The sequence below is a fragment of the Aedes aegypti genome, chromosome 1 (assembly GCF_002204515.2).
Source record: "Aedes aegypti strain LVP_AGWG chromosome 1, AaegL5.0 Primary Assembly, whole genome shotgun sequence".
Classification (NCBI taxonomy): Eukaryota; Metazoa; Arthropoda; class Insecta; order Diptera; family Culicidae; genus Aedes; species Aedes aegypti.
Genome location: NC_035107.1, coordinates 305,026,965 through 305,053,978, shown reverse-complemented (window position 1 = coordinate 305,053,978; position 27,014 = coordinate 305,026,965). Strand labels below are relative to the sequence as shown.

The window sequence follows — 27,014 nt, the reverse complement described above, 5'->3', positions numbered from 1 at the left end:
GGTGTTGATTTCGAAATCGATGTTGTGGGCGGAAACGTATGCTGTGTTGTATCTGCGGTTTTGTAGAAAAGCGTTTGCTTTTCCATTTTTTCTATTCGTTAGCCCAACAACAAGAAGCTACACAATTGGTTAGAGCGAAGAAGCTACACAATGGCTTTTAGGGCGAAATCATAAACTTATCGAGAATTGCCCAACAGTTCCTCCTGCGTCGTTGTTGAACACTCTGTAGAGATTGCTGTAGGATTCCACAAAGTTCTCCAGAGTGATGACTCAAGGAATCAATGGAAAATTCCTGGGGGAGAATTTCCTAGAAAAATCCTTAGAATTATTTTTGGAGCGATTATTTGGGAGGGTATTCGAAGGAATTTCTGTGGTAATGGTTTAACCCTCTAATACCCAAATTTTTATTTTCGTTCTAAATATCATTTTCAGTTATCTAAAATCGTTCCAAACACGTTTTGGGCAATTATTTATTTTAATTCGTAAATTTATGAATTTTTGATTTTTATAATTTTTATTTTTGAACTTCCCTATCCTCTTTCGTTTTTTTCTTGAAGGCTCTTCCAGTTACTGATTTTTGACACTAACAAAAATTCAATTTTTTACAGTACTTTTAAAAATATTAAATTTTCTATTTTTTCTGAGATTTTTTTTATTTTCCGTGTGATTAACGGAAAAACAGGTTTATAATTATTTTAACACTACCAAGCTCTTCTTCTGTCATAGGTTGATCGTAGAAAAATATAAAAGGCACGATATTTTATATTACACGTTAAATGAACCCCGGGCATTTGTAGGTTATATAAGAATACAATTTTTCAAACAATTTTCAAATATACAAAATAGTTTCAAAAGTCATAAAAAAAAACTTTTCTTATATGCGTGTTACGAGTCAAGTTAAGCCAAAAATAAAATCATTTCGATTTCCAAGCTACGAAAAAAAAACACAAAATTCCAAAGCGTACCCCGTCTAAAGGCGGGGTTAGGTATTAGAGGGTTAAAGAATAACATAAAAAACGACATAGGAAATCCTGGAGGAACTCTTGTAGGATTTGAATGAATTATTGTGAGGTTTCCTGTCAGAATAACTGAAACGGAATCTTGGGGATATCTCGTACACTAACTACTGCAGAAAACGGCAGAAGAATCTTTGGAGAGAAATCCTTAAGCTTTTCTCGAAAAATTACTGGAGGAGTTTCTGATCAAATCCCTGGAAGAATGGTTGGATGAGTTTTTTGAAGGATTTTTTAGCGGAATCCTTTAATGATCCCCTATATGTACACCTGAAGAAATCTTTAACGAATCACTGTAAAAGTTTCTGAAGCTCTTGCTTGAAAAATCTGGAAGGAATTCCTTGTGGAGATTTGAGATTTATTGGAGAAGTTCCTGTGAAAAATCTTGAAAAATCCAAAGATAAATTTCTGAAAAAAAACACCATAGAAGACATCCGGGAGCGATATCTGGAGGGGTTAAATAAGTGGAAAAATCTAAACAGAAATTTATTGTAGAAACTTTTGGAAGCAGTTTAGGTGAAATTTCGGAAGGAATAATTTGGATTTCTTGGAAAATATCTTAAGAAATCTCTGGTGAAATTTTTTAACGGAATGACTGGTAGAATTTCTTCAGGAATATTTGGTAGAACTTCTGAAGGAATCTCTGATATAGTTGATAGTGAAATCCTTATGCGAATTGCTGTAGGAATCCTTGAGTGACTTCCAGGGAGAATACCTTGTAGAATTCCTAGAGAAATCTTTGGCAGTTTTCCTGGAAGATTTCCTGAAGGAATTAGTGGCGGATTTTCTCGAGAAATTTATGGTCAAATTCCTGGAGAAATTATTGGTGGAATTCCTGAAGGAATTACTTGCAGAACTCCGTTACTGACAGATATAATGATGGTGGAATTTCTGAAAGAACCCGAGTTGCTTGAAAAATTTCTTTTGGAGTTCTTGAGATTATTGGTGGGATTACTGAAGTTATCACTGGTGGGTATGGCAAAAGACCACGGTTCATACAATTTTTAGCGGAATTATAAGGCGAAATTCAAGTGGAATTTCTAAAAAGAATATTTGAAAAAATCCTTGGAGAAATTTTTGGTGGAAGCTCCAGAAGAATTCCTGAAAAAAATACATTGAGAAACTATGAGGAAGACCGTTCTCTGAAGTTTTGAATTTGAAGTAATTTTCTGGAGAAATTGTGGACTGTTTACTGAGGAAAACTCTGGCGGAATTACTGGGGAAACTCTGAGAGAAAATCCAGGGGCAATTCTCGGAGGAGTCTCCGAAGGTTTTCATGGGGGAATTTCTGGAAAATGTCTGAATTTCTTTCTTCTTGTCAAAATGATCTTAGCGAAATTTCAGGAGAAATATATTAGGAGTTAAATAATCATCATCGTTTAAAAAAAATTAAACCCAGTTTTTTTGCTCAAATTCGAAGGAAAGTTCATGAAAATCGAACATTGCATTACACTTGCTATCTATAATGCAATGATAGATTTTCATGAAGATTTCTTTAAATTTGAACGAGAAAACGGATTTTCCATTTTTGATGATTGCTGATGATTGAATGTAGGATTATTAGGCCTTAAGAAGCTTATGGAGAAATTCCTGGGGGAATCCTTGGAAAAAATCCTGAAAATACTGGAACGCAGGGGAGTCCCTTTGGGATGTCTAGGAATAATTCCTGGAAAAGTCTCAGGTGTACCCTTTTCGAAAATATCTGAATTATTTCTATGAGAAATTTTTGAAGAAATTCATGAAGGATTTGATGCATTCTCTGGATAAGTAATCGAAAAAATTGTTGAATCATTTCCTGTTGAAATATTCCTAAAGAAATTGGTTTAGAACTCCCTGAAGGAGCTTCTGGAGTAATTCCTGAAAAAATCCCAGGATAAATCCCTAAAAGAATTCGTAGAGGGATCCCTTGAGGAACTCTGAAGGAGTGCAATCGGAGGAATCTCTGGATGAATCCTTGAAGAAATTTCTAGAAATCGAATTAAAATATCTGTCCAGCTGAAATCTTCGCCTGAATTATTTCTGTAGGGATTTCTGAAGGAAATCTGTGGAAGATTCTCTTTGAGAATGCATTTTTGGAAGAATTCTTGGAAGTTTCTTCAGAAGAACACTGGAGGAATTCTTGGAGAAATTTCTGGAGGATTATCTGAAATAATTCATTGAGAAATTTCTGGAAAATATCTGAAATTATGTCTAGGTCTAGATGAAATCTTTGAAAGAATGACTGAAATCCTTAGAAGAGTTTTCGAAACAATCTCTGAATAATTTCGTTGTGAAATTTTCATAGAGAAATTTCTTTTCCTGACGGATTTTCTTGAGGAATACTGTGGAGGTATCTCTGAAGACATTTGCACGAAGAATAGCTATGGGAAATTTCCGAAAGAATCCTTGGAAAATTTTCGGGAAAATATCAGAATTACGACGAGGTGAAATCTATGAAGTTACTGAAATCCCTGGAGGAGTTTTGGAAACAAATCTCTGAATTGTAAGGCGGTGAAATTTTCCTTGAACAATTCCTTGAAAAATCGCTGAATCAGTTTCTAGAAGCAATTCTGTAGAAGAATTCCTCGATAAATTGCAGAACTCCCTGATGGAACCCTGCAGGGTTTCATAAAGACATTTTGGAAGGAATTCTTTGAAGGATTTAATGAATTCACTAGACGAGTTACAAAAAAAACATTGAATCATTTCCTGTTGACATGTTCCTAAAGAAATTCGTTAAGAACTCCCTGAAGGAGTCTCCTGGAGTAATTCCTGAGCAAATCCTAGCACAAATTCCTAAAAGAATGCCTGGAGGAAACCCTAGAAACAAACGTTCTCTAGAAGTTCTTGAAAACATCTCTTATTTCCTGGCAAAATGATCTTAGATTCCCCGAGATATCTTTGAAGTGGATTTTGGAGAATCTTTGAAGAATCTCTGGAGGAATCTCTTACGAAAATCTAGAGGAATTCCAGAGGGAATTCGGTGGAGAAATCCCTCGAGAAACTGCAGGAATACCTGATGGACTCCTCTATCCCTTTGGGATTTCTTGGAAGAATCTCTGGATAAATCTGTGAAAGAATTCGGGAAGAAGTTTCTGGAGGAATACTTGGAGAAATTTCTGGAAAGTATCTGAATTATGTCAAGGTAAAATCTTAGAAATCCTTGGAGGAGTTTTTAAAAGAATCTCTGAATTATTTGGCGGCAAAATTATCTAGAGAAATTCCTTGGGAAGTCCCTGAAGGATTTTTTAGAGCAAATCCTAGAGAAATTTCAAAATGAATCCTGGAGCAATCCTTGGTAGAAATCCAGTGGAATCTATGGTAGAACCCAGTAGGAATCCTCGAAAGAATTCCTGGTTGAATCTGTGGAGAAATTTCTGGAGAAGTTTCTGCATGTATCCTTGGAGAAACTTGTGGAAAATATCTGAATTATTTCTTGGTGAAATCTTTGAAGAAATCTTTCAAGGAAACAGTGGATAACCTAAAGAAGTTTTCAAAAACATCTCTGAATTATTTCCTGGCAATATGTCCCTATAGCAAATCCTTGAGAAATTCCTGAAGAAACAGGAAAAACCTGGAGAAATTCCTAAGGGAATCGAAGGACAAATTCCCTAAAAAATCTCAGCAGGATTCTCATGAGGAATCCCTAGTGTACTGCTCATAAACGCATAATTGTCCCATGTGAACAGGAAATCCAGCAAACATAGGACTGACATGCATTTATGGGCAGTGTAGTTCTTTGTAGAAAGAGTTCCTGGAAGGATTCCTGCACTCAAAATAATCCACACGTCATAGCTACGTGGAATATCACGTAGATCATTTGAAATTCATTTTGTCTCGACTTTACCTAACTAAGTTGATGCTTACTATGCCATTATTAAACACCAAGTGGTGACCCGGTAATGTTTACCGTGGTTAACCAATTTGAGTTACGTGAAATTCACATCGGCATTTGAATTCATTCGGTGTTGTGTTCAAGTACGAAGAAGATGTCCGCTGTTTTTTTTTCTAAAAGCTGCAACATTTTTAAAATCAATTTCAAGGTAAAAATAGGTTGGATTTACAAGGTTTCCAATTAATTAGTGCTTCATATCTGATTTAACTCAACACAGCGGCAAAGTTCACTGGAACATGGATACTTTTGAAGGCGAATTAAGCATTACCCTGAGGTGGGCAGCATTAATAAATGGCAAACAAATCCAAGCAGTGTTTTGAATTAACTACGAATTGCTTGATTTATATACCGTTAAGTCGTGGTCTATTCTAAACATTGACAGTTGAATAGACCAAACCCAAATTTTGCATCTCCACCCAGGGTTGCCACATTTAAATCTGTATTTATTTCTTGAATTATCTGTAATTCTGTATCCTGAAGCAAAATATCTGTATTTTGAATCTGTATCCCCCAAAGTTGATAAATAAATTAGATTATCATGAAAAAATTCAAAGAAATACCAGTTATTAGTTATTATAATGCAGAATTGTAAAATCTAAGATTAAATTTCAATGCTTTAAATAATACATATATATTTTCAAGCAAACTTGGAAAATCTGTAGAATCTGTATAAATTTGGCCGAATTCTGTATACAGAATCTGTGAATCTGTATTTTTTTAAAAAAATCTGTAATCTGTATATATAGATTCTTAGTCACAAAATATTCGAAAAAATCTGTAAAATACAGATAAATCTGTATATGTGGCAACCCTGTCTCCACCGGAGCGTTCTAAATTTGATATTCGAACAGTTCTAGTCCAAATAAAGAAAACTGTCATACGGTTTTGTTTCATTTTGCGCAATATTTGGAACGGCAACCAGCCTGTTCTAAATTTTGAGAACACTACAAAAGCAAATTGAATTTTTTTTCTGTTTGGCGTCGTTTGTGCTGAAGATGTGATTCTGGTGTTGATTTCAAAATCGATGTTGTGGGCGGAAACGTATGCTGTGTTGTATCTGCGGTTTTGTAGAAAAGCATCAACTTTGCTGTCACAGTACATTTCTCGCATAACTTATTATCTCGCCTCAAAGGCCATTGATAGCCGAGCGAGGGAAGGGAATCGGGTTCTAAACGTTAATTTAAGATTAATAGCCGAGACTGTGATATGGTAAAAAGATACAAAATAAAACGGGCGTCTGTTCGTAGTCAGTAGTTTAAGAACCTTTTGAAGAGATCCCGATGGATTTCCTGGAGGAAAGTGAACGGATTTCTGGAAAATTCCAGGAGGAATATCTAGAGGAAAAACTTGAGAAGTCCTTGGAAGAACACATGAAATATTTTGTGAAGGAATCTACGATTTCTGGAGGAATTCATGGAGGAATGTTTGGAACAAATCCTGGTAGAATCCATTGAATATTGCCTGGAGAAATCTCTTGAAGATTTTATGTAGGAATCCCTGAATGGAATTCTAATAGACATTCTGAAGGTATCCTATGAAATATTACTGAGGGCATTCGTGGAGAAGTTCCTGTGCAAAATCCTGAAAAAAATGCAAAGATAAATTTCTGAAAATGACCATAGAAGATATACTGGAGCGGGTAAACTACTGGAAAAATCTAAACATAAACATTTTCTAGAAACCCTTGGAAGCATTTTTGGTCAAATTTCTGAAGGAATGCATTCCTGGAGCTATGCCTGGTGCAATGCTCAAAAGAATCCATGAAAAAATTCATGTAGGAATCTCGGGTGCAACTACTGTGGAAACTAGGGAAGAATTAAAAACAAAATCGCTGATAGAATCCTTTAAGCAATCCCAGGTAAAATTAAAGACCAATTCCTGGCAGAATTACTGAAAGAAACCTTGGTGATTCTAATGGAAAATATCTTAAGGAATCCCTGGTAGAATTTCTTCAGGAATATCTGGTCTGTGAATTCCTGTAGGAATTATTAAGTGACTTCCTGGAAATATAACTTGCGAGATTCCCGGGGAAATCTCTGGCAGTTTTCCTGGAAAAGACAGAACTCCTTAAGGAATTACTGCCAGAAATAATGGAGGTATTGCTGGTGGAGCTTCTGAAAGAACCCCAGAAACCCCAAAAATTACTGGAAGAATCCTTGATGAAATTGCTGGTAAAAAATCTGTTTAAGTTCTTAAGGTTAGGAAAAAAAACACGGTTTTTACAATTGTTAGTGGAATTCTATGACGAGAATTAAGTGGCATTCTGGAAAGAATATGTGGTAGAATCCTTCTGGTATTTTTCTTGGTATTGGAGAAATTGTGAAGTACTCCACTAAAGGAATCCCTGGCGAAATTACTGGTGAAACTCTAGGAAAAATTCCAGGGTAATTCTCGGAGGAGTCTCCGAAGGTATTCCGGAAGGAATTTCTGGAAAATATCTGAATTTCTTTCTTGGTGAATTTTAAGAAGACATTCTTGAAACAAATACTGGAATCCATGTAGAAGTTCTCGAAAATATCTCTTATTCCTTATCGAAAAGATCTTAGAGAAATGCCTTGAGCAATAAATTAAGTAGCTTATGGAGAAATTCCTGAGGAAATCCTTGGAAAATTTTCACAGAATTATCGGAGGAACCCCTGGAAGAGTCTCTGGACATTTCTGGAAATGTCAAGGTATGGAATCTATGGAGGAATTACTGGAATTCCTACAGTTTACGAAAAAAAATCTCTTTGTTATTTGGCGGTGAATTTCCCTAGAGCAATTCTTTGAAAAAATCCTGAAAAAGTTCAAGGAATTCTGTGGATGAATTCCTGAGAAAATGTTGGAACCCTGGGGAGTTCCTTTGAGATTTTTCGAGTGAATTCCTAGAAAAGTCACAGTTGTACCCTTTTCGAAAATATCGGATATATTTCATGGCGAAGTTTTTGAAGAAATACTCTGACGATTTACTGGACGAGTTTTCGAAAAAAAAAATCACTGAATCATTTCCTGTTTGAATGTTCCAAAGCAATCCGTTGAGAACTCCCTGAAGGAGCTTCTGGAGTAATTCCTTAGAAAATCCTAGGACAAATTCCTAAAACAATTCGTGGAAGAATCCATAGAAAAATAGTACAAAGAATTCTTGGAGGAATGCCATGAATCTCTGGATTAATCCTTGAAGACCATTCCTAGAAATTGAATTCGGATATCTGTCCAGGCAAAATCTTCGAATGATTTATTTTGATAAACCTCTGCAGGAGTTTCGGAAGCAAAATTGTGGAGGAATCCCTTTCAGCATTCTTTGAAGAAATCTTTGGAAAAGTTACTGAAGGTTTCCTTAGAAGAATTTCGGGGAAATATCTGAATTATCTCTTTACGAAAAACTTCCAAGGAAATCCTTTGAGAAAAATACTGTAATCCCTGAAGAAGTTTTCGAAAATATCTCTGAACCAGGGGAAATGCTAATAGAGAAACTCGTTTAGAAATCTTTAAAGGAACTCATGGAGGAATTTCTAAGAAAAAAAAAGACAAATTCCTGGATGAATCCTTTTGAGGAATTCTTTAGAGCAATTGCAAAATAGAGAAATTGAAAATGGAATTTTTGGAAGAACTCTGAAGGAATACTGGAAAGAAATTTCTGGAGTAGTCTTTGAAAGAACCTGTTGAGAAATTTTTAGAAAATATCTGAATTATGTCTAGCTTTAGGTGAAAATTTTGAAGAAATTACTGAAATCCTAGAAGTAGTTGTCGAAATAATCTCTGAATTATTTCTTGGTGAAATTTCTTTGGGGAAATTCCTTGAGAAATCCCTGGAGGATTTTCTTGAGAAAAACTATGGAGATATCTCTGGAGACTTTGCATGTGAAATTCCTGGAGGCCAATTTTCGAAAGATTCCCTGGATTAAACTTTGGTAGAATTTCTGGAGTATATTCTCTGGAGAAATTCCGGGTGGGTTGTATATCAATTATTTGAAGACAGCTTCGAAGCAGGATTCTTGCAGAGTCCGAGCAAAATTCTTGCAGAATCTGAGCAGGATTCTTGCAAAATCCGAGCAGGATTCTTGCAGAATCCGAGTGGGATTTTTGCAGAACCCGAGAAGGATTCTTGCAGAACCCAAGCAGGATTCTTGCAGAATTCATGCGGGATTCTTGCAGAATCCGAGCAGGATTCTTGCAGAATCCGAGCGGGATTCTTGCAGAATCTGAGCGGGATTCTTGCAGAATCCGACCAAATTCTTCCAGAATCGGAGCAAAATTCTTACAGAATCCGAGAGAGGATTCTTGCAGAATTTGAGCAGGATTCTTGCAGAATTTGAGCAGGATTCTTGCAGAATCCGAGCGTGATTCTTGCAGAATCCGAGCAGGATTCTTGCAGAATTTGAGCAGGATTCTTGCAGAATCCGAGCGTGATTCTTGCAGAATCCGAGCGGGATTCTTGCAGAATACGAGCGGGATTCTTGCAGAATTTGAGCGGGATTCTTGCAGAATCCGAGCGGGATGCTTGCAGAATCCGAGCGGGATTCTTGCAGAATCCGAGCGGGATTCTTGCAGAATCTTGTAGATTCTTGCAGAATCCGAGAGCGATTCTTGTAGAATCCGAGCAGGATTCTTGCAGAATCAAAGCAGGATTCTTGCAGAATCCGGACAGGATTCTTGCAGAATCCGGACAGGATTCTTGCAGAATCCAGACAGGATTCTTGCAGAATCCGAGAGGGATTCTTGCAGACTCCGAGTGGGATTCTTGCAGACTCCGAGCGGGATTCTTGAAGAATCCGAGCGGGATTCTTGCAGAATTTGAGCAGGATTCTTGCAGAATCCGAGCGTGATTCTTGCAGAATCCGAGCGGGATTCTTGCAGAATCCGAGCGAAATTCTTGCAGAATTTGAGCGGGATTCTTGCAGAATCCGAGCGGGATTCTTGCAGAATCTTTAAGATTCTTGTAGAATCCGAGAGCGATTCTTGTAGAATCCGAGCAGGATTCTTGCCGAATCCGAGCAGGATTCTTGCAGAATCCGAGCAGGATTCTTGCAGAATCCGAGCAGGATTCTTGCAGAATCCGAGCAGGATTCTTGCAGAATCCGAGCAGGATTCTTGCAGAATCGAGCAGGATTCTTGCAGAATCAAAGCAGGATTCTTGCAGACTCCGAGCGTGATTCTTGCAGAATCCGAGCGGGATTCTTGCAGAATCCGAGCGGGATTCTTGCAGAATTTGAGCGGGATTCTTGCAGAATCCGAGCGGGATGCGGGAGCGGGAGAGGGATTCTTGCAGAATCCGAGAGGGATTCTTGCAGAATCCGAAAGGGATTCTTGCAGAATCCGAGATCTTGCAGAATCCGAGAGGGATTCTTGCAGAATCCGAGCAGGATTCTTGCAGAATCCGAGCAGGATTCTTGCAGAATCCGAGCAGGATTCTTGCAGAATCCGAGCAGGATTCTTGCAGAATCCGAGCAGGATTCTTGCAGAATCCGAGCAGGATTCTTGCAGAATCCGAGCAGGATTCTTGCAGAATCCGAGCAGGATTCTTGCAGAAATCCGAGCAGGATTCTTGCAGAATCCGAGCAGGATTCTTGCAGAATCCGAGCAGGATTCTTGCAGAATCCGAGCAGGATTCTTGCAGAATCCGAGCAGGATTCTTGCAGAATCCGAGCAGGATTCTTGCAGAATCCGAGCAGGATTCTTGCAGAATCCGAGCAGGATTCTTGCAGAATCCGAGCAGGATTCTTGCAGAATCCGAGCAGGATTCTTGCAGAATCCGAGCAGGATTCTTGCAGAATCCGAGCAGGATTCTTGCAGAATCCGAGCAGGATTCTTGCAGAATCCGAGCAGGATTCTTGCAGAATCCGAGCAGGATTCTTGCAGAATCCGAGCAGGATTCTTGCAGAATCCGAGCAGGATTCTTGCAGAATCCGAGCAGGATTCTTGCAGAATCCGAGCAGGATTCTTGCAGAATCCGAGCAGGATTCTTGCAGAATCCGAGCAGGATTCTTGCAGAATCCGAGCAGGATTCTTGCAGAATCCGAGCAGGATTCTTGCAGAATCCAAGAGGGATTCTTGCAGAATTCGAGAGGGATTCTTGCCGAATCCGAGAGGGATTCTTGCAGAATCCGAGAGGGATTCTTGCAGAATCCGAGAGGGATGCGGGAGCGGGAGAGGGATTCTTGCAGAATCCGAGAGGGATTCTTGCAGAATCCGAGCAGGATTCTTGCAGAATCAAAGCAGGATTCTTGCAGACTCCGAGCGTGATTCTTGCAGAATCCGAGCGGGATTCTTGCAGAATCCGAGCGGGATTCTTGCAGAATTTGAGCGGGATTCTTGCAGAATCCGAGCGGGATGCGGGAGCGGGAGAGGGATTCTTGCAGAATCCGAGAGGGATTCTTGCAGAATCCGAAAGGGATTCTTGCAGAATCCGAGATCTTGCAGAATCCGAGAGGGATTCTTGCAGAATCCGAGAGGGATTCTTGCAGAATCCGAATGGGATTCTTGCAGAATCCGCGAGGGATTCTTGCAGAATCCGAGAGGGATTCTTGCAGAATCCGAGAGGGATTCTTGCAGAATCCGAGAGGGATTCTTGCAGAATCCGAGAGGGATTCTTGCAGAATCCGAGCAGGATTCTTGCAGAATCCGAGCAGGATTCTTGCAGAATCCGAGCAGGATTCTTGCAGAATCCGAGCAGGATTCTTGCAGAATCCGAGCAGGATTCTTGCAGAATCCGAGCAGGATTCTTGCAGAATCCGAGCAGGATTCTTGCAGAATCCGAGCAGGATTCTTGCAGAATCCGAGCAGGATTCTTGCAGAATCCGAGCAGGATTCTTGCAGAATCCGAGCAGGATTCTTGCAGAATCCGAGCAGGATTCTTGCAGAATCCGAGCAGGATTCTTGCAGAATCCGAGCAGGATTCTTGCAGAATCCGAGCAGGATTCTTGCAGAATCCGAGCAGGATTCTTGCAGAATCCGAGCAGGATTCTTGCAGAATCCGAGCAGGATTCTTGCAGAATCCGAGCAGGATTCTTGCAGAATCCGAGCAGGATTCTTGCAGAATCCGAGCAGGATTCTTGCAGAATCCGAGCAGGATTCTTGCAGAATCCGAGCAGGATTCTTGCAGAATCCGAGCAGGATTCTTGCAGAATCCGAGCAGGATTCTTGCAGAATCCAAGAGGGATTCTTGCAGAATTCGAGAGGGATTCTTGCCGAATCCGAGAGGGATTCTTGCAGAATCCGAGAGGGATTCTTGCAGAATCCGAGAGGGGTTCTTGCAGAATCCGAGAGGGGTTCTTGCAGAATCCGAGAGGGGTTCTTGCAGAATCCGAGAGGGGTTCTTGCAGAATCCAAGAGGGATTCTTGCAGAATCCAAGAGGGATTCTTGCAGAATCCAAGAGGGATTCTTGTAGAATCCAAGAGGGATTCTTGCAGAATCCAAGAGGGATTCTTGCAGAATCCAAGAGGGATTCTTGCAGAATCCAAGAGGGATTCTTGCAGAATCCAAGAGGGATTCTTGCAGAATCCAAGAGGGATTCTTGCAGAATCCGAGAGGGATTCTTGCAGAATCCGAGAGGGATTCTTGCAGAATCCGAGAGGGATTCTTGCAGAATCCGAGAGGGATTCTTGCAGAATCCGAGAGGGATTCTTGCAGAATCCGAGAGGGATTCTTGCAGAATCCGAGAGGGATTCTTGCAGAATCCGAGAGGGATTCTTGCAGAATCCGAGAGGGATTCTTGCAGAATCCGAGAGGGATTCTTGCAGAATCCGAGAGGGATTCTTACAGAATCCAAGAGGGATTCTTGCAGAATCCAAGAGGGATTCTTGCAGAATCCGGGCAGGATTCTTGCAGAATCCGGACAGGATTCTTGCAGAATCCAAGAGGGATTCTTGCAGAATCCGGGCAGGATTCTTGCAGAATCCGGACAGGATTCTTGCAGAATCCGGACAGGATTCTTGCAGAATCCGGACAGGATTCTTGCAGAATCCGGACAGGATTCTTGCAGAATCCGGACAGGATTCTTGCAGAATCCGGACAGGATTCTTGCAGAATCCGGACAGGATTCTTGCAGAATCCGGACAGGATTCTTGCAGAATCCGGACAGGATTCTTGCAGAATCCGGACAGGATTCTTGCAGAATCCGGACAGGATTCTTGCAGAATCCGGACAGGATTCTTGCAGAATCCGGACAGGATTCTTGCAGAATCCGGACAGGATTCTTGCAGAATCCGGACAGGATTCTTGCAGAATCCGGACAGGATTCTTGCAGAATCCGGACAGGATTCTTGCAGAATCCGGACAGGATTCTTGCAGAATCCGGACAGGATTCTTGCAGAATCCGGACAGGATTCTTGCAGAATCCGGACTGGATTCTTGCAGAATCCGGACAGGATTCTTGCAGAATCCGGACAGGATTCTTGCAGAATCCGGACACAGGGTGTCCATTGAAAATCAGTTTTCAAATTCCCGGATTTTTCCCGGATGTCCAAGAAATTAAAAAACAAATTACAAAAAAAGTCCTGTGACTCGATATCAGGGCTGTCACAACAGTCGCGAATTTCACGATTTTCGCGGATTTGGTATGCCAGGCGCGAGAATCACGAGTGACTGAAATTATGTCGGGCAAATCGCGGATTTTCCAAATCATGCTACGAAAATCGCCAATAAATTGTTTAGACACAAGTTATGCAGTTCATCATTAGGAAATTTGAATTTAAAACTGTAAACTCTCGTCATCTCATTGAGTGCTGTAAAGTGCACTTTATAATTTAATCACTATGGCCGAGTTTTGCTGTTAAGTTATTAATATTTGCAGGTCTTTTTTTTTTTGTTTTCCTCCAATAATTTGAAACATTTCGAATATAAGGGGTCAGAATCCGAGAAAATAGCGTTTTTTTTTGTTCAAAATCAAGAAAGTTTACTTATAAGAAAATGCATTCAATATATTCAATTCTCCGACTGAAACACAGTTAACACAATTTCATAGTATAAGTTTCAGTTTTAAACAGAAAAACTGTTTGTGAAGTTTCGATGATGGCAATAATTACGATGACGGATTCTTGAAAGTTAAAATGTGGTGTAGGAAAATACAAAAAGCGATAACATTTCGTCTGTAATTCGTCATTTAACAAAAAGCATTAAGGAATATAAAATCTAAAGGCACTTCCTAAGATGATTAGGATTCATTGTGTATCTAGATATAATATCGGAAAAAATGTCAGTTAAACAATTTGCTACCATTCTCAAAATGCACAATCCGAAAGCTCATAATTTAAAAGTCGATAACGGTGGCGGCCACGTCCATACGGTTATCGAGGAAGGGAAAGAATATTAGACAACTATTGTTATTAGAGACCAAGTATACCTCTGCACATCCACAGTTTCCATGGAAAGAATATTGTGTTAGTGAGATAAGGAAACAATCTGCGAGTAAAAATATTCACACATCTTTTACAAAACGTCGAAATAGTTTTAAATGTATAATGCAATGTACTGTATATTGGCCAATTACTGTCGGACTAATGACATATTACCGTAATCCAGGTCATTTGGCGAATTTTGGTCGGTATCAAAGTGCAATATCTTTTAAGGATGCTTCATACGTGCCATGATTTCAAACAGTTTTTATTTCATAAGAATAGTTTTGCACAGAAATAATAACAGTTTTTTTTTAGGTGTAAGCAATACTGTTGGAAAAGTCAATACTAAACAAACCGCTGGTGCTAAGTTTATATGCAAAATTTGAGTATATGAATTGTGTTGTCAGCTTTAATGTGAATTATTGAACTCGATTTTAAAATCATACTGCATAACTAGCGTAGTTTTTCAAACCGTCTGTTTTCGGAAAACGTGCTTATTACAAGGTAAATAATCTACATTCAGGTATATTATTCTGGTTTCCAAAGTTAAGCTTCGCAATAAAATGGTCAAATGCAAAAGCTGTAAGATTTTTTTACGTCATTTTCTGTATTAGGGGACCCACATTTAGTAGATGGAGAAATTTATTATTCTTATTTTTACTTTATTATATTAAAATCAATTTCGCCCCAGGGGACCATCTTCAATTTCTTATTTTCAAGCTAGGTTTATGATACATTCAATATTATTTCCTAAAAAAAATAGTTACATGCAATGATGGAGATCAACGAAGTACTGGTTTTGCCGAAATTAAGTTGACAATATCTCAGTTCCTAAGGATAATATAACAGAAAGTTATAGTGATTAATTTGCCCCTGGATTACGGTACTAAAAATGTGGATCAAAGAACACAGACATTTGTAAAAACAATTAAGTTTACACAACAATGTTAAGATATTTTTACGAAAAATCGATTGGGTATTGTGACATGAAGATTTCAATGACAATTGGAATACATTTTTGGCGCGGATTGGTGCTTCCAGGCGCCGATCGAATTTTAGAAGTCGCGGTTTTCACGGATAACATTTTGAAGTTTTTGTAATAGCTCTGTATACATACAAGACGCGACGCGAGGCAAAATATAACACTTATCGTTCTTACAATCGTATTGATTGTAATCGATTGTAAGAACGATAAGTGTTATTTCTTGACTCACGTCGCGTCTTGTATGTGTCGTTTAGTTCTTACGTTAGCACACACCACAAAATGAGAGCTCTGTATATTTGTTTTCATTGGTTTTCATACGATATGGAAAAATTTGGTAGACTTGAACTAACTTATTCATGAATTAGTTTTAATAAAATAAAATAAAAAATGGTTTAAACTTTAAAATAGTTTCAGATCAAAAGATATAAAATATTTGTTGAAATATCTAAAAGATCGTGACCCCCTCTAATAGGGTCTTAAGGCCCTGTGCCAATTTTAGTGACAAACGCTGAGTCCAAAAAACATTTTTTACGGTTTTTGAGATTTTGTCAGACCCCTTGGTTTAAACTCAAATTTTGGGTATATTTTGTTTACCGTGTCCCTTCCGAAATGTCAGATAGGAACACCCCCAGTGTTAAAACTAAAAGCCCTGTGATCGTCAAACATGATCAAAAGTGTCAAGGTTCATATTCGGAATTATTTTTAAATTTAAAGTTTAAGTATGTTATATTAGTTATTTGAGCTGGAAAAATTGCTAAAATAGTCGCAACAACATGCTCTTTCGTATTATTAAATAAAAAAAATCATTAAACATTTTAGGAACCAATTCAAATAGTCAACTCATTACCTTCTAAGAATTCCTTAGGAATTATGCGTTAGACATGGCTTGTTCATGGAGAAATACAGTATTGGACAAAACATTTGCAACTTTTTCGATTTTCCATACAAAATGGCCAGCTTTGATAAGCTAGATATCAGATATTTATGGACCGATTTCAATGAATTTTTCATAGAACATCTGACATAACTTAAATTTAAACATATATTTTTGAATAATTTTTCCCATTACAAATTTAGATGTAATAATGATTTGACTAAAGTGAAATTTTCGACGAAAAATTTAAAACTATTTATCTCAAAATTTGGCAGCCTTGCACAAAAACTATCTTCAGCAAACTTGTTCATCTTGTCAAAATCTACAACTTTGCTGAAGATACCATCAAGCTATTCCTTCAATGTGTTTAATTATGTCAATTATAAAAAATCGTCAAAAAATTCACTTTAGTCAAACCGTTACTGCTTTTGAACTCGTGATTGGAAGAATCAATAAAAAATATATGTTAAAGTTATGGCTGCTGTTCTGTGAAAAATTTCATACGAATCGGTCCATAAATTACTGAGTTCTAGCTTACTAAAGTTGATCATTTTGTATGGAAAACCGAAAAAGTTGCAAATGTTTTGTCCAATATTGTAGTTGATCTGATGAAACTCATGTTGAACACAGTAACGATATTTCCAAATGCATGTTATTGTTCTCCTATGAAGCTGGCTAAAACTTCTGACATTAATCCAAGATTGCATTTTCCAAGTAATCTTCAAAAGATTTGATCAAGATATCAAGAATCTTGTCAAAAACTAAACAAAAATCTGGTCAAGAATGCCTAGAGGGCCTCTTTATTTTTTTATTCATCAAAGATCTAGTCACGAAATTTTGTTTGGAGGATTGAAAGAATTCGCTGTAAATCTGCAGAGATCTACACAAAATCTCGTCGGAGGCCTCATAATAACTTTATCATAGGTCAAGGACTAGTCAAATTAGTTATCCTGACAAGGCTTCATCAAGAATCAGTATCATCAACAACCCTAGAAATCTGCCAAACGGAACTCTTAATGAATCTGTCCAGGATTTCAGAAGATCTCCCAATAAATTCCAACTTTCAAGCAATAATTTCAAGCAAAATCAGCCTAGGATCTTTTCTAGATTCCACTGAAAATCTAATTATCAATTTACTAATACTTCAGTGATCTCTCAGAAAAAAACTAATTCTAATTCTGGTCAATTATCGGTTCGATTCCCGTTAGGATTCCAGCAAAGATCTCATTAAATATTTACCAAGAACTAAAATGGAAATCTAACACGCATTTCGAAAAGCACCTTACCAAAAATCCTTAGTACCCTTCTAGAAATGTTTCAAAGATCCTACTTACCAATAATTATTCATAATGTGAAGTACGAATAACATACGACTTGAAATTTAAACAACCCGGTACACAGAAAAAAAAAAACCGTTCTTGTATCCGTGAACAGCAAACGTGAACTCGTCAACAAGCAAAAAATATACCGTGAACTAGATCATGTTTATATGAACGCATTGCCTAGTTCCAAGAACGATGATGGTAGTTCACGGTGTATTTTTGACAGTTCACGTTTTCCAGAACTCTTTTTTGAGCGTGTAGTCTTACGTTTGAAATACATATTTTCCCGGGGTGTTCTCCAAGTTCCCGGGTATTTCCCGTATTTTTCCCGATGATTTGTAATTCCCGGGTTTTTCCCGGTTTTCCCGGATTTTCCGGATGGATGGACACCCTGCGGACAAGATTCTTGCAGAATCCGGACAGGATTCTTGCAGAATCCGGACAGGATTCTTGCAGAATCCGGACAGGATTCTTGCAGAATCCGGACAGGATTCTTGCAGAATCCGGACAGGATTCTTGCAGAATCCGGACAGGATTCTTGCAGAATCCGGACAGGATTCTTGCAGAATCCGGACAGGATTCTTGCAGAATCCGAATAGGATTTTTGCAGAATCTGGACAGGATTCTTGCAGAAGCCGAACAGGATTTTTGCAGAATCTGGACACGAATAGTAATCCGAGAGGGATTCTTGCAGAATCCGAGAGGGATTCTTGCAGAATCCGAGAGGGATTCTTGCAGAATCCGAGAGGGATTCTTGCAGAATCCGAGAGGGATTCTTGCAGAAGCCGGACAGGATTCTTGCAGAAGCCGAACAGGATACTGGTAGGATTCTTGCAGAATTGAAGTAGAATTCTTGCAGAATACGTGGATTCTTGCAGAATTGGAGTAGGATTCTTGCAGAATTCGAGTAGGGTTCTTCTAGAATTCGAGTAGGAACCTTGTAGAATCCGATAATTTTTGCAGAATCATGAAACATTTATTTAGAAAATTTGCAGAATCTTGGAAGAATACCTATAAAAATCGGTAGAATTCTTGCAGAATCCCGAAGAATGTTCACGGTTTATGCCATCCGCAGAATAAAAGATTCTTCTCTTCTATTTTTTTTATCTTATGTTCTCCTATTCTTCTATCTTGTACTTCTATTTCTCTATTCTTCTGTTCCTCTATTCTTCTATTCTCCTATTCTTGTATTCTTCTATCCTTCTATTCTTATGATCTCTTTTCTTCTTTAATTCTATTCTTCCATTCTTATATTATTCTATTCTACTATTCTTCTATTTTTTATTCTTCTATTTTTTCGCTTCTATTCCTCTATTAATATATTGTTCTAGAAATCCTTAGGCGATTCTGCAAGAGAATCCTTCTGAAGATTTAAAAATGTTTTGCAAAACTAAAATTTTAAAGTATTGCAAAACTAAAAGCATCCGTGCGTATCTGGTAATGCTAACGATAACTTCAAACATTTCACAACCGTCGATCGCGTCCGTACTTGGATTGTTTCTTGAAGCTTTGAATCACTGCGGTAAAGTTGTCCGTAACATTCCGATCCATGCCATCTCTTGAATAAACAGTTGCGGAAGTACGTAAAGTGGGACAACAATTGACAGTGATGATTTTCACATAACGGAATTCATCATCTTGGATTTCAACATATCGTCGGAATTCGATTGTCATTATCGGCAATCTATCCCCAGATTCTTGTGTTCTTCCATTCTTACGTTTGTTTATACTTCTGTCCTTATATTCTTCTGTTCTACTATTCTCCTGTTCTTCTTATCTTCAATTTTATTATTTTTGTATACTTGAATTCTGTTATTCCTGTGTTCTTGTATCCTTGTATTATTGTATTCTTATGTTCTTCTGTTCTTATATTCTTCTATTCGTTTATTCTTTTACTCATATATGTTTCTTTTCTATTCTTCTATTATTCGATTATACTATTTCGCTTTTCTTCTATACTTCGATATTTCACATTAATATTAAGTCAAGTTTTGCTTTTCTCGACTTCCTCAATAATTGTAAAACGACGCTGGAATGCAGTTTATAAATATATTGATGCATTTTGATTCCTGTACACAATTTATCCCCACTGTGCATTCGACGTGGACGTGGACAGATCTGACGGCACTGAACAGTGCGAGCTATTTTTAAACCCAACTACACACTCTCGACTGCACCCGACAATCGAAAGTGAAGCTCAAACCTCGCAACAAAAGATACCTACTTGGACACGTCCAAAATTCTGGCCCGCAAGTCGGGCTTCGGAACGGTCGGAACCACGCTGGCGACGCTGGCCGGACGCCACGGAGGACGCTCCTTCGGTTCTTCCTTCGCGGGCTTCTTGGCCGTGGTTGCCGTCTTGGCGACATTGGACCTGAAAGTCGTCCTCATAGTGTTTTAAAATGCGATTATCACCGAGAGAAAACGCACTGACCTTATCGGGGCACTTGACGACGAGTTGACCACGGAAGCGGCAATGGACTCGTCGCTGACGCTTTGCGTCTCGCTGGTCGTCTCCGACGACGGAGATTTACTCATCCCGGAATCCGGACCACTTCGATTGGAGCCAACGCGGTTACTGTACTAATTAAAGTTTAATCGATTTTTGCGGCGCAAGGGCGGACAATGAAGAACGAAGAAGGCCACGCAAAATACACAACAGACAATGCAAATGCGAGACAAACCACAGTAAGCAGTTGCCTTGGTGAACAGGGCGCCAAGTAGATGGAAACCTTCAGACCAGACACAGGTGACGACGGGGATTATAGTCGGGAAATCGATTTTTAGTTTTTCGCAAGTATGACTGCTTTCACACGTGATTCGATTGGATTCTTAACACGTGCGCGGGAGAATGGCGTCAAAACACGGGGCTACTCTGATGGAAGGAAGGAACTCTCCCTTACTGTGATTATTTCCTATCTCGATATCGAGTTAGGGAGCCATAATAAAAATTGATTTTCATGGCTACCTCGATAATCCCTTGGATGACAGTTGCACTGATTTTGTTCTGAAACTCGATATCTCCCTCACTCGATGGTTCCTTCAAAATCGTATTTGGATAGTTTTATTATGATATCTTTAGAAAAGGCGTTCGTTATTGAATCCTGCATCTTTTTTTACAGCGCTCTATACTATGGATAAAAAGTCAACGTATTACATTACTTGACCTCTAGAAACAAAAATCGAAAGCAACATCACAACACTTCCGGCTATTCCGCCAATGGCACCCCTTCCAGCTCCGCTTCTCATGGTGTTACAGTGATCCGAGTTGCACTCCACGCAAGACAGCATGCGATACTTCGAGGTGAGCTCACTCTGCCGGTTGAACAGGCTGCACTCTCCCGCTACCACGCATCCCCGAAAGATTCGTTCCGTCAGGTTTCCAACTACAACAAAACGTAGAGATAACTTCCAATCGGCCACAAAACTTCCCAAGTAACCAAGCTAGCTCGCTAATTCGCTTTTTTCGGGTTATATAGCTATTATATGAGTAATAAACGGCATGTCAGCACCATATTATCACACACGGCGAATTAAAGTGCTATTAGGTTACTTGGATCGTGTCCGAAGTTTACCTTGCACCCTTTTATAGCCACAGGTCAGGGAAACCAGTTGGAAATCGGACACGTCCTGGCAGGTCTGCTTCGGCAGTGTTGCGATGGCATCGCAGTCCTCATCCATCAGATCCGAATCGCAGCTGTAGCACTCTAAGCTACGAACTCCGGAAATGGCCAGTAGCAAAATCAACGATACGGTGGACTTCATCGTGAGCCGAACTGTTTTGAATTGCCGCTTGGGAAGAACTGAATCGAGATGGGGAATAACCGCTTGAAGGCCCACACCCGGGGGTTGTCTTCGTTAAATCCTGGACAAATAGCAATGCGGTAGCGTCGAAGATGACCAATGACAATCATCAATTGGAACAGATAAGTTCTGTAGAGCGGACAATCAGATACTTGAAGATCTTCTTCCTTATCTACCGATCTAAACGCTTTGAAGATGATTGTGATAAGGCGCTGGCGTATTGTCTTCCGTACTTTCAGCTAATTCCAGTCCGATGGAGTTTGTCGTTGGCGATGTTTGCGGAAAAGTTCTACCAATGCAATGGTTCATCATTACAAATATGTATTGCTGTTTGCGTTTGAAATGCAAATATCAAATGCGGTAACATCAAACGCGATGTCAAAGATATTTTTTTCTTGCTAGGGTGGCGGTGATTTATATAATCGTTGCCATGTGTCCTTTGATTGTTTTGTGTTACCGCATTTGGAGGAAGTTTAGTCAAAATTTGCATCTCAAATGCAAACAGCTATATATTGTGCATTTCATGAATTGTCCTTGTTTTTGTGATCATTCTTCAGCTCAAAAACCACGTGTCATCGAGGCAATCACCACATCGCATAGTGGCGCACAGGGGCCCAGTTTTTCCAATAAGCTGGCAAAAACTTAATTTCCAAACATAGTTCCAAGTTGAAATTCATCTACAATATCAAACTTCCCTTAGCCGAGTGGTTGAAGTCCGTGGCCACAAAGCACAGCCATGCTGAAGGTGTCTGGCTGGATTCGATTCTCGGTCGGGATCTTTTCGGAAATTTCCTTGACTTTCCTGGGCATGGAGCTCTATGCGACTATGGGTACATAACAAAATTATATCACCTTCTGATATTATGATATAAAGATTTTATCGAACATAGGTTGTTACAATTTTGATGCAGGATGTTGTTAAAATAAATAAAATTATAACAAAAAGTTCTAACATAAATATAACAAAATATGTTTTATATCTATCAAAAATATATGAAACTCAGTTATAATTTTTGATACAACGTATCAAATTTATAATATTGTCTGATGTACGGGAGAACACATTCAGTTACGAGTATTTGATCAATCATATATATATATAATCCCAGAGTTGTCTGTCTCTCAGTAACGCTTTGAAATGTTTCGTCGAAAAGATTCATTGAGCGTTACAACAGCAATTTAAGAGCACTACAACAGTCAATTTGAATACTAGAGCATTACAACTGTTTATATAGAGCACTATAACAGCTATAGGATAGAACATTCTGGAGTTTTCTTCCTGGAGTTTCAATTCGTAGAATATTCTCGAACTTTCATCATTGTCGTTTTCGTTTTTAGGAACTTAGTAGAAGATCAAAACCTAAACAACCCAACTTCAAGTAAATTGTAGTTCGGTCGGATTTAATTCGGATTGCGGTTGAATATTTGATTCATAACGGTGTTTGCCAATTCTAACCTAGGTTCAAAGACGAATTCAACATAAACAAAAGCCGGATAATGCCAAGAAGAAGAAGATCAGACTTCCCTTCATCTGTACGAGATATTTCAGGATGCAAACTTTTTGCATCTATTAAAATACACATTACGAACATATTAGAATAAATGATACTTCCTATTTTGTGTGATACTGTTGTTTTGTTTTTCAGGTTTGAAGGAAATTATTTCGTAGACCGATTTACATTTTGATGATCTGAAGTAAACTTTTAGTCCTGCTCTACCTTGAAGATTTGGGCTCTGCGATGGATTGATGCCGTTGGAGCCTTTAGTACACTATTATTTTGAAACTTTACTTGAAAAGAAAAAGAAGTTCGGTTGCTTTTTGAGAACGATTTAAAAAGATGATCTCTAAAAAAGGGGCTTTTCCCTCTATCTAGATTTAAAGTTAAATTAAATTTATTTATTTTAAATAAACAATATCAGATAGTTAAAAATACCTACAAGAATAAAACAAAAATAGTTTTTTTATTTGTATTAGTATCATTAGAAACATTTAAATTCACTTCTTATATGGGACCCTAACGAAAGGCGGAATCACAAAAGGCGGAAACTCAAAAGGCAGACTAACTTAGACGTGTAACAAAAGGCGGAAAATAACATAAGGCATAATCTAAAAAGGCGGAATTGTTCAAAAACGATTTTAAAATGCTTACTTAAGTTTCCAAACGATAATTAGACTGAGCTGTTCAGGTTCCTATTCATATCGACGTTTTCAAAATCTCTAAACGGACTTAGAATTACTTTTGAAAAACGGTGTTTTTTTGTTTTTCAATTTATATGTAGGTATTAGCCACTATAACCAAGAAATATCTTCCCACACCAGGTTGATGTTAGGTGAAATATCCGTCGCCTGTTTCTATTTCTTTTATTTATTGTCGACTGTTTCAGCCTTAGGTTTGCGCTAAATTTTCGAGAAATCTAGGCAATTTTATTGCTTCTTCTTCTTGGCACTAAGCCCCCACTGAGACACAGTCTGCTTCTCAGCTTGAGTTAAATGAGCACTTCCACCGTTATTACCTCAGAGCTTTCTTTGTCAAAGTTGTCATTTTCGCATTCTTATATAGTGTAATTCTATGTCACTAGCCCGAAAGACACTTGCTCGAAAATAACATTTGCACGAATGATGGACATAGTCTATTCTTTGGAAAGAAATATCTAATACATTATCAGTGATTTTTCCATCTTTTAATCATCGGCTATTCTTTCTGAACTTATCACCTTGAATATGTTTGGCGCCACGAGCAACTAAAGAGCCAGTTGAAATTGATTCTTTTTTGAAACATATACCGTTTCGATTCATATTACGGACAGCTTTTAATTCCGGACACTCTTCTTTATATGGGAAACATTTCACACGAAATGTTTCAATTTTTGCCGTTTTAAAGTTCGTACTTTTGTAGCTCGGTTGATTATCTATGAAAATTAACATTGCTCAACTGCATCACACGTTTGTTTAGTAGTTTAGCGATTTCAATTGATGATTTGATTTCTCGATTTACGGTTTTCATGAGCTGTCCGGAATTTGAATCAAAGCGTCCGGAATTCAAGGCAAAAGTAGCGTCCGGAATAAGAATCATGAAAAGTCTACACATTTGTATTTCTTTAAAATTATTAACGTTGCGAAATCGAAATCTTCGCTCACAATTCGAAAGCTAAGTGTTGTCAAGGCTCGATAATGCGGAAAAATCATACAAACTGATTTATTTTATATACTTTTTGATCAGTTTTACTCCACTGAGGCCTTAAGTGTCCGTAATATGAATCAAAACGGTACTGTTTTTTCACCTAATATTGCTGCTAGTGGTATTCAAGCTGCTCATATTCGCGTTAAGGTGAACACTCAAAAAAATCCACACGTCGTTGTTACGTGAAAACATACGTGGTTTTTTTTCCATCGCACTTTTTACGTAGCACTTACGTGGATCATAGGTAACACCGAATGAACGCATGAACAAGTGAACCTCATCAGTTCCATCGAAGTTCCACGTAACAGCTACATGATTTTTCACGTAGCTTTTACAAAGCTTTTCAATAGATCCTAGGGAAATTTTCATTTAAAGTTATCGGAATCATTTAATATAAATCAATCCTGTTTTGCACATGCTTTTTTATGTTTATTTTGAAAGAAGGACAAATAACTAAGGGATCAAACTATGGAACGATGCACGAGTTCATTATTTTGACGTTTGAGCGGTGCCAAATTCACTGGTTTCCATGGTCACATAAACAACACGGCACCGCTTAAACGTCAAATAGTGAACCCGTGCATAGGTCCATTATATTCCATTAATGGTTTCAAAACACTGACTGACCACCATCGCGATATCGATCGTCGGAACCGTCGGAACAGTCCATAAAACGCACGTTCCTCGCAAATTTGTCCAGGCTCAGTTTCATTCAAAACAATCAACGTTCTGTGAATTGATGTAAAACAATGTATAAAGTATAAATTAATTCGGGATTCTAAGGATTTTAACTAATATTTACCTTGGAATTGTTCTTAAAATTAGTTTGAAGTCCGGCAGCAGCAGCTTCTTGAGATAGTATCGGCCACCATTTTGACAACTGAGCTCAACAAAGAATGAACGCGATGACCAAATGAATTCAAATACCTACGTGATTTTCACGTAAGTGCGATGGACCGATGCACGAGTTCACTAATTGGACGTTTGAGCGGTGCCGAATTCACTGGTTTTCATGGTCACATAAATAACACGGCACCGCTCAAACGTCAACGGGTGAACTCGTGCATTGGTCCATTGGTAGCACCAGTTAGAATCACCGGGTCTCCATTTATTATTCATATATGCTCTGGTAATTATTACCTTAGGTGAATAGGAGGCAAAATGAAAGCGGAATGATTTACGTGATTTTTCACGTAGCAATGACGTTTGGATTATTCTGAGTGAAGATGAATCGAAGCCAAACCTCAAATTTTCAGGAGCACAAATTTGAAAAACCAAACATCCGTTTGAGCTGAAAACTTAATCGATTGGTCACTAGCTGGTGGTGACCAATCGATTAAGTTTTCAGCTCAAGCGGGTATTCGGTTCTCCAGATTTGTGCTCTTGAAAATTTGAGGCTTGGCTTCGATTCATCTTCACCTCAATGTTATGGCACAGAAAAACAGACGTAACAGCTGCAGGCATTGAAGACGTGAGCGAGCTTGATGAGCATGAACTTCAAGCAATCAAAGCCACCATATTCTTTGAGCGAACTGTGCCACTCAATCAGAATCTAGTTAGGCTGTGAACCGTTTCACCAATTCGTTTAACTATTAGTTAAAATTTGACATTTCGATAGTTATTTTCCCCTCAAATGGATAAATTGAACTTCGCGGTCGACCCATTTGAGCTTTGACAGTCGAGTAGTTATTTCAGAACAAAGTTGACAGATGGTTAGTTATTCTCAAATTCACGGGAGCAGAAAATAACTTTTGAACTGTCAAGTTTAACCATGCTCCACAGAAGGGATATATCTAACCTGAGGGGAAATAACTATAGATCTGTCAAATTTTAACTAAAAGTTAAACTGCCGTTATACGCATAATTGTCCCATGTTACTTTTTGTGCATTTTGAGTTTTTGTCATCAAACAGTTTATTTTTACGTATAGTTTTAGAAAACACTTACCAAAAATAAACTTTGTTCGGAAAATCAATGAAAAGCAAGCCAAGTCAATTTGTCCCATTGTTAAATTTCCACGCATAACTGTCCCATTACTGTATTTCTACGCATAACTGTCACACTATACAATTCGCTGCGCTAATCTTGAACAAAATATTCAGTTGTGAGTTTTGAATTAACTGGTGTTTGTGAAAATCGTTTTGAACATCTTCTTACGTTGGATTTACATCATATGTGGAACACAACCCGTTTTACGTGTTTGTATTATCGGGATGCATTCATCATTCATGCGAGTCTGACGTCAAATTTGATTGAAATTTTCCAAAATATTATTTCCCATCGGTTTTTCAATGAATTTCAGTTGAATTTTCTGGGTCAATCACAATTTTTTTTCAATTTTTTTGAACCGCCGTCATCGATTAGAAATTCACCGTAATTTTGGATTTATCACGAGGAGTACTGAAGTAATCCCACTTGAAGAATCAGTAATTACTTTAATTTCGAGTCCATGGCTTGCGACAAATCAACTTCATGATTTAGCAAACCAAGTTCAAATAAAAATAGTTCGACCATTTTTGGATGACTTGGCCATATGCTGGGTTGGTCCGAATACCGGTTCACTGGTGGAAGTGGCCATTATATTGGTGAATCTGAAACCTGGCTTGCGACATATCAATTTTCATTAATTTGCAAATTAGGTCTACA

The 27,014-nt window shown here is 38.4% G+C and overlaps 2 protein-coding genes across 2 annotated transcripts in view; both read right to left on the bottom strand.

Annotated features, from left to right (window-relative positions):
• Positions 1-20,315, bottom strand: part of LOC5576125 — a 37,350-nt gene extending 17,035 nt beyond the window's left edge. Inside the window, exons 1-2 of the mRNA XM_001662421.2 lie at positions 19,818-20,315; positions 19,608-19,757 (exon numbers count right to left, since the gene is read on the bottom strand). Coding sequence (XP_001662471.2) covers positions 19,608-19,757; positions 19,818-19,921 — 254 coding nt within the window. The 5' untranslated portion in view covers positions 19,922-20,315. The remainder of the gene's footprint in view (positions 1-19,607; positions 19,758-19,817) is intronic.
• A 105-nt stretch (positions 20,316-20,420) lies between these two features.
• Positions 20,421-21,235, bottom strand: LOC5576124. The gene is made up of 2 exons (XM_001662420.2): positions 20,959-21,235; positions 20,421-20,769 (listed from the first exon to the last, which is right to left on the bottom strand). Exons 1-2 carry the CDS (start codon positions 21,146-21,148, stop codon positions 20,537-20,539), a joined length of 423 nt encoding a protein of 140 aa, XP_001662470.1. The 5' UTR covers positions 21,149-21,235; the 3' UTR covers positions 20,421-20,536.
• Positions 21,236-27,014: the final 5,779 nt, after the last annotated feature.

What these genes read in the sequence shown, in the direction of transcription:
- LOC5576124 (XM_001662420.2), bottom strand. Translation starts at nt 21,148, where the DNA reads ATGAAGTCCACCGTATCGTTGATTTTGCTACTGGCCATTTCCGGAGTT. An exon ending in TGGCTATAAAAGGGTGCAAG is followed by an intron (nt 20,770 to 20,958) that starts GTAAACTTCGGA and finishes GTTTTGTTGTAG; the next exon opens with TTGGAAACCTGACGGAACGA.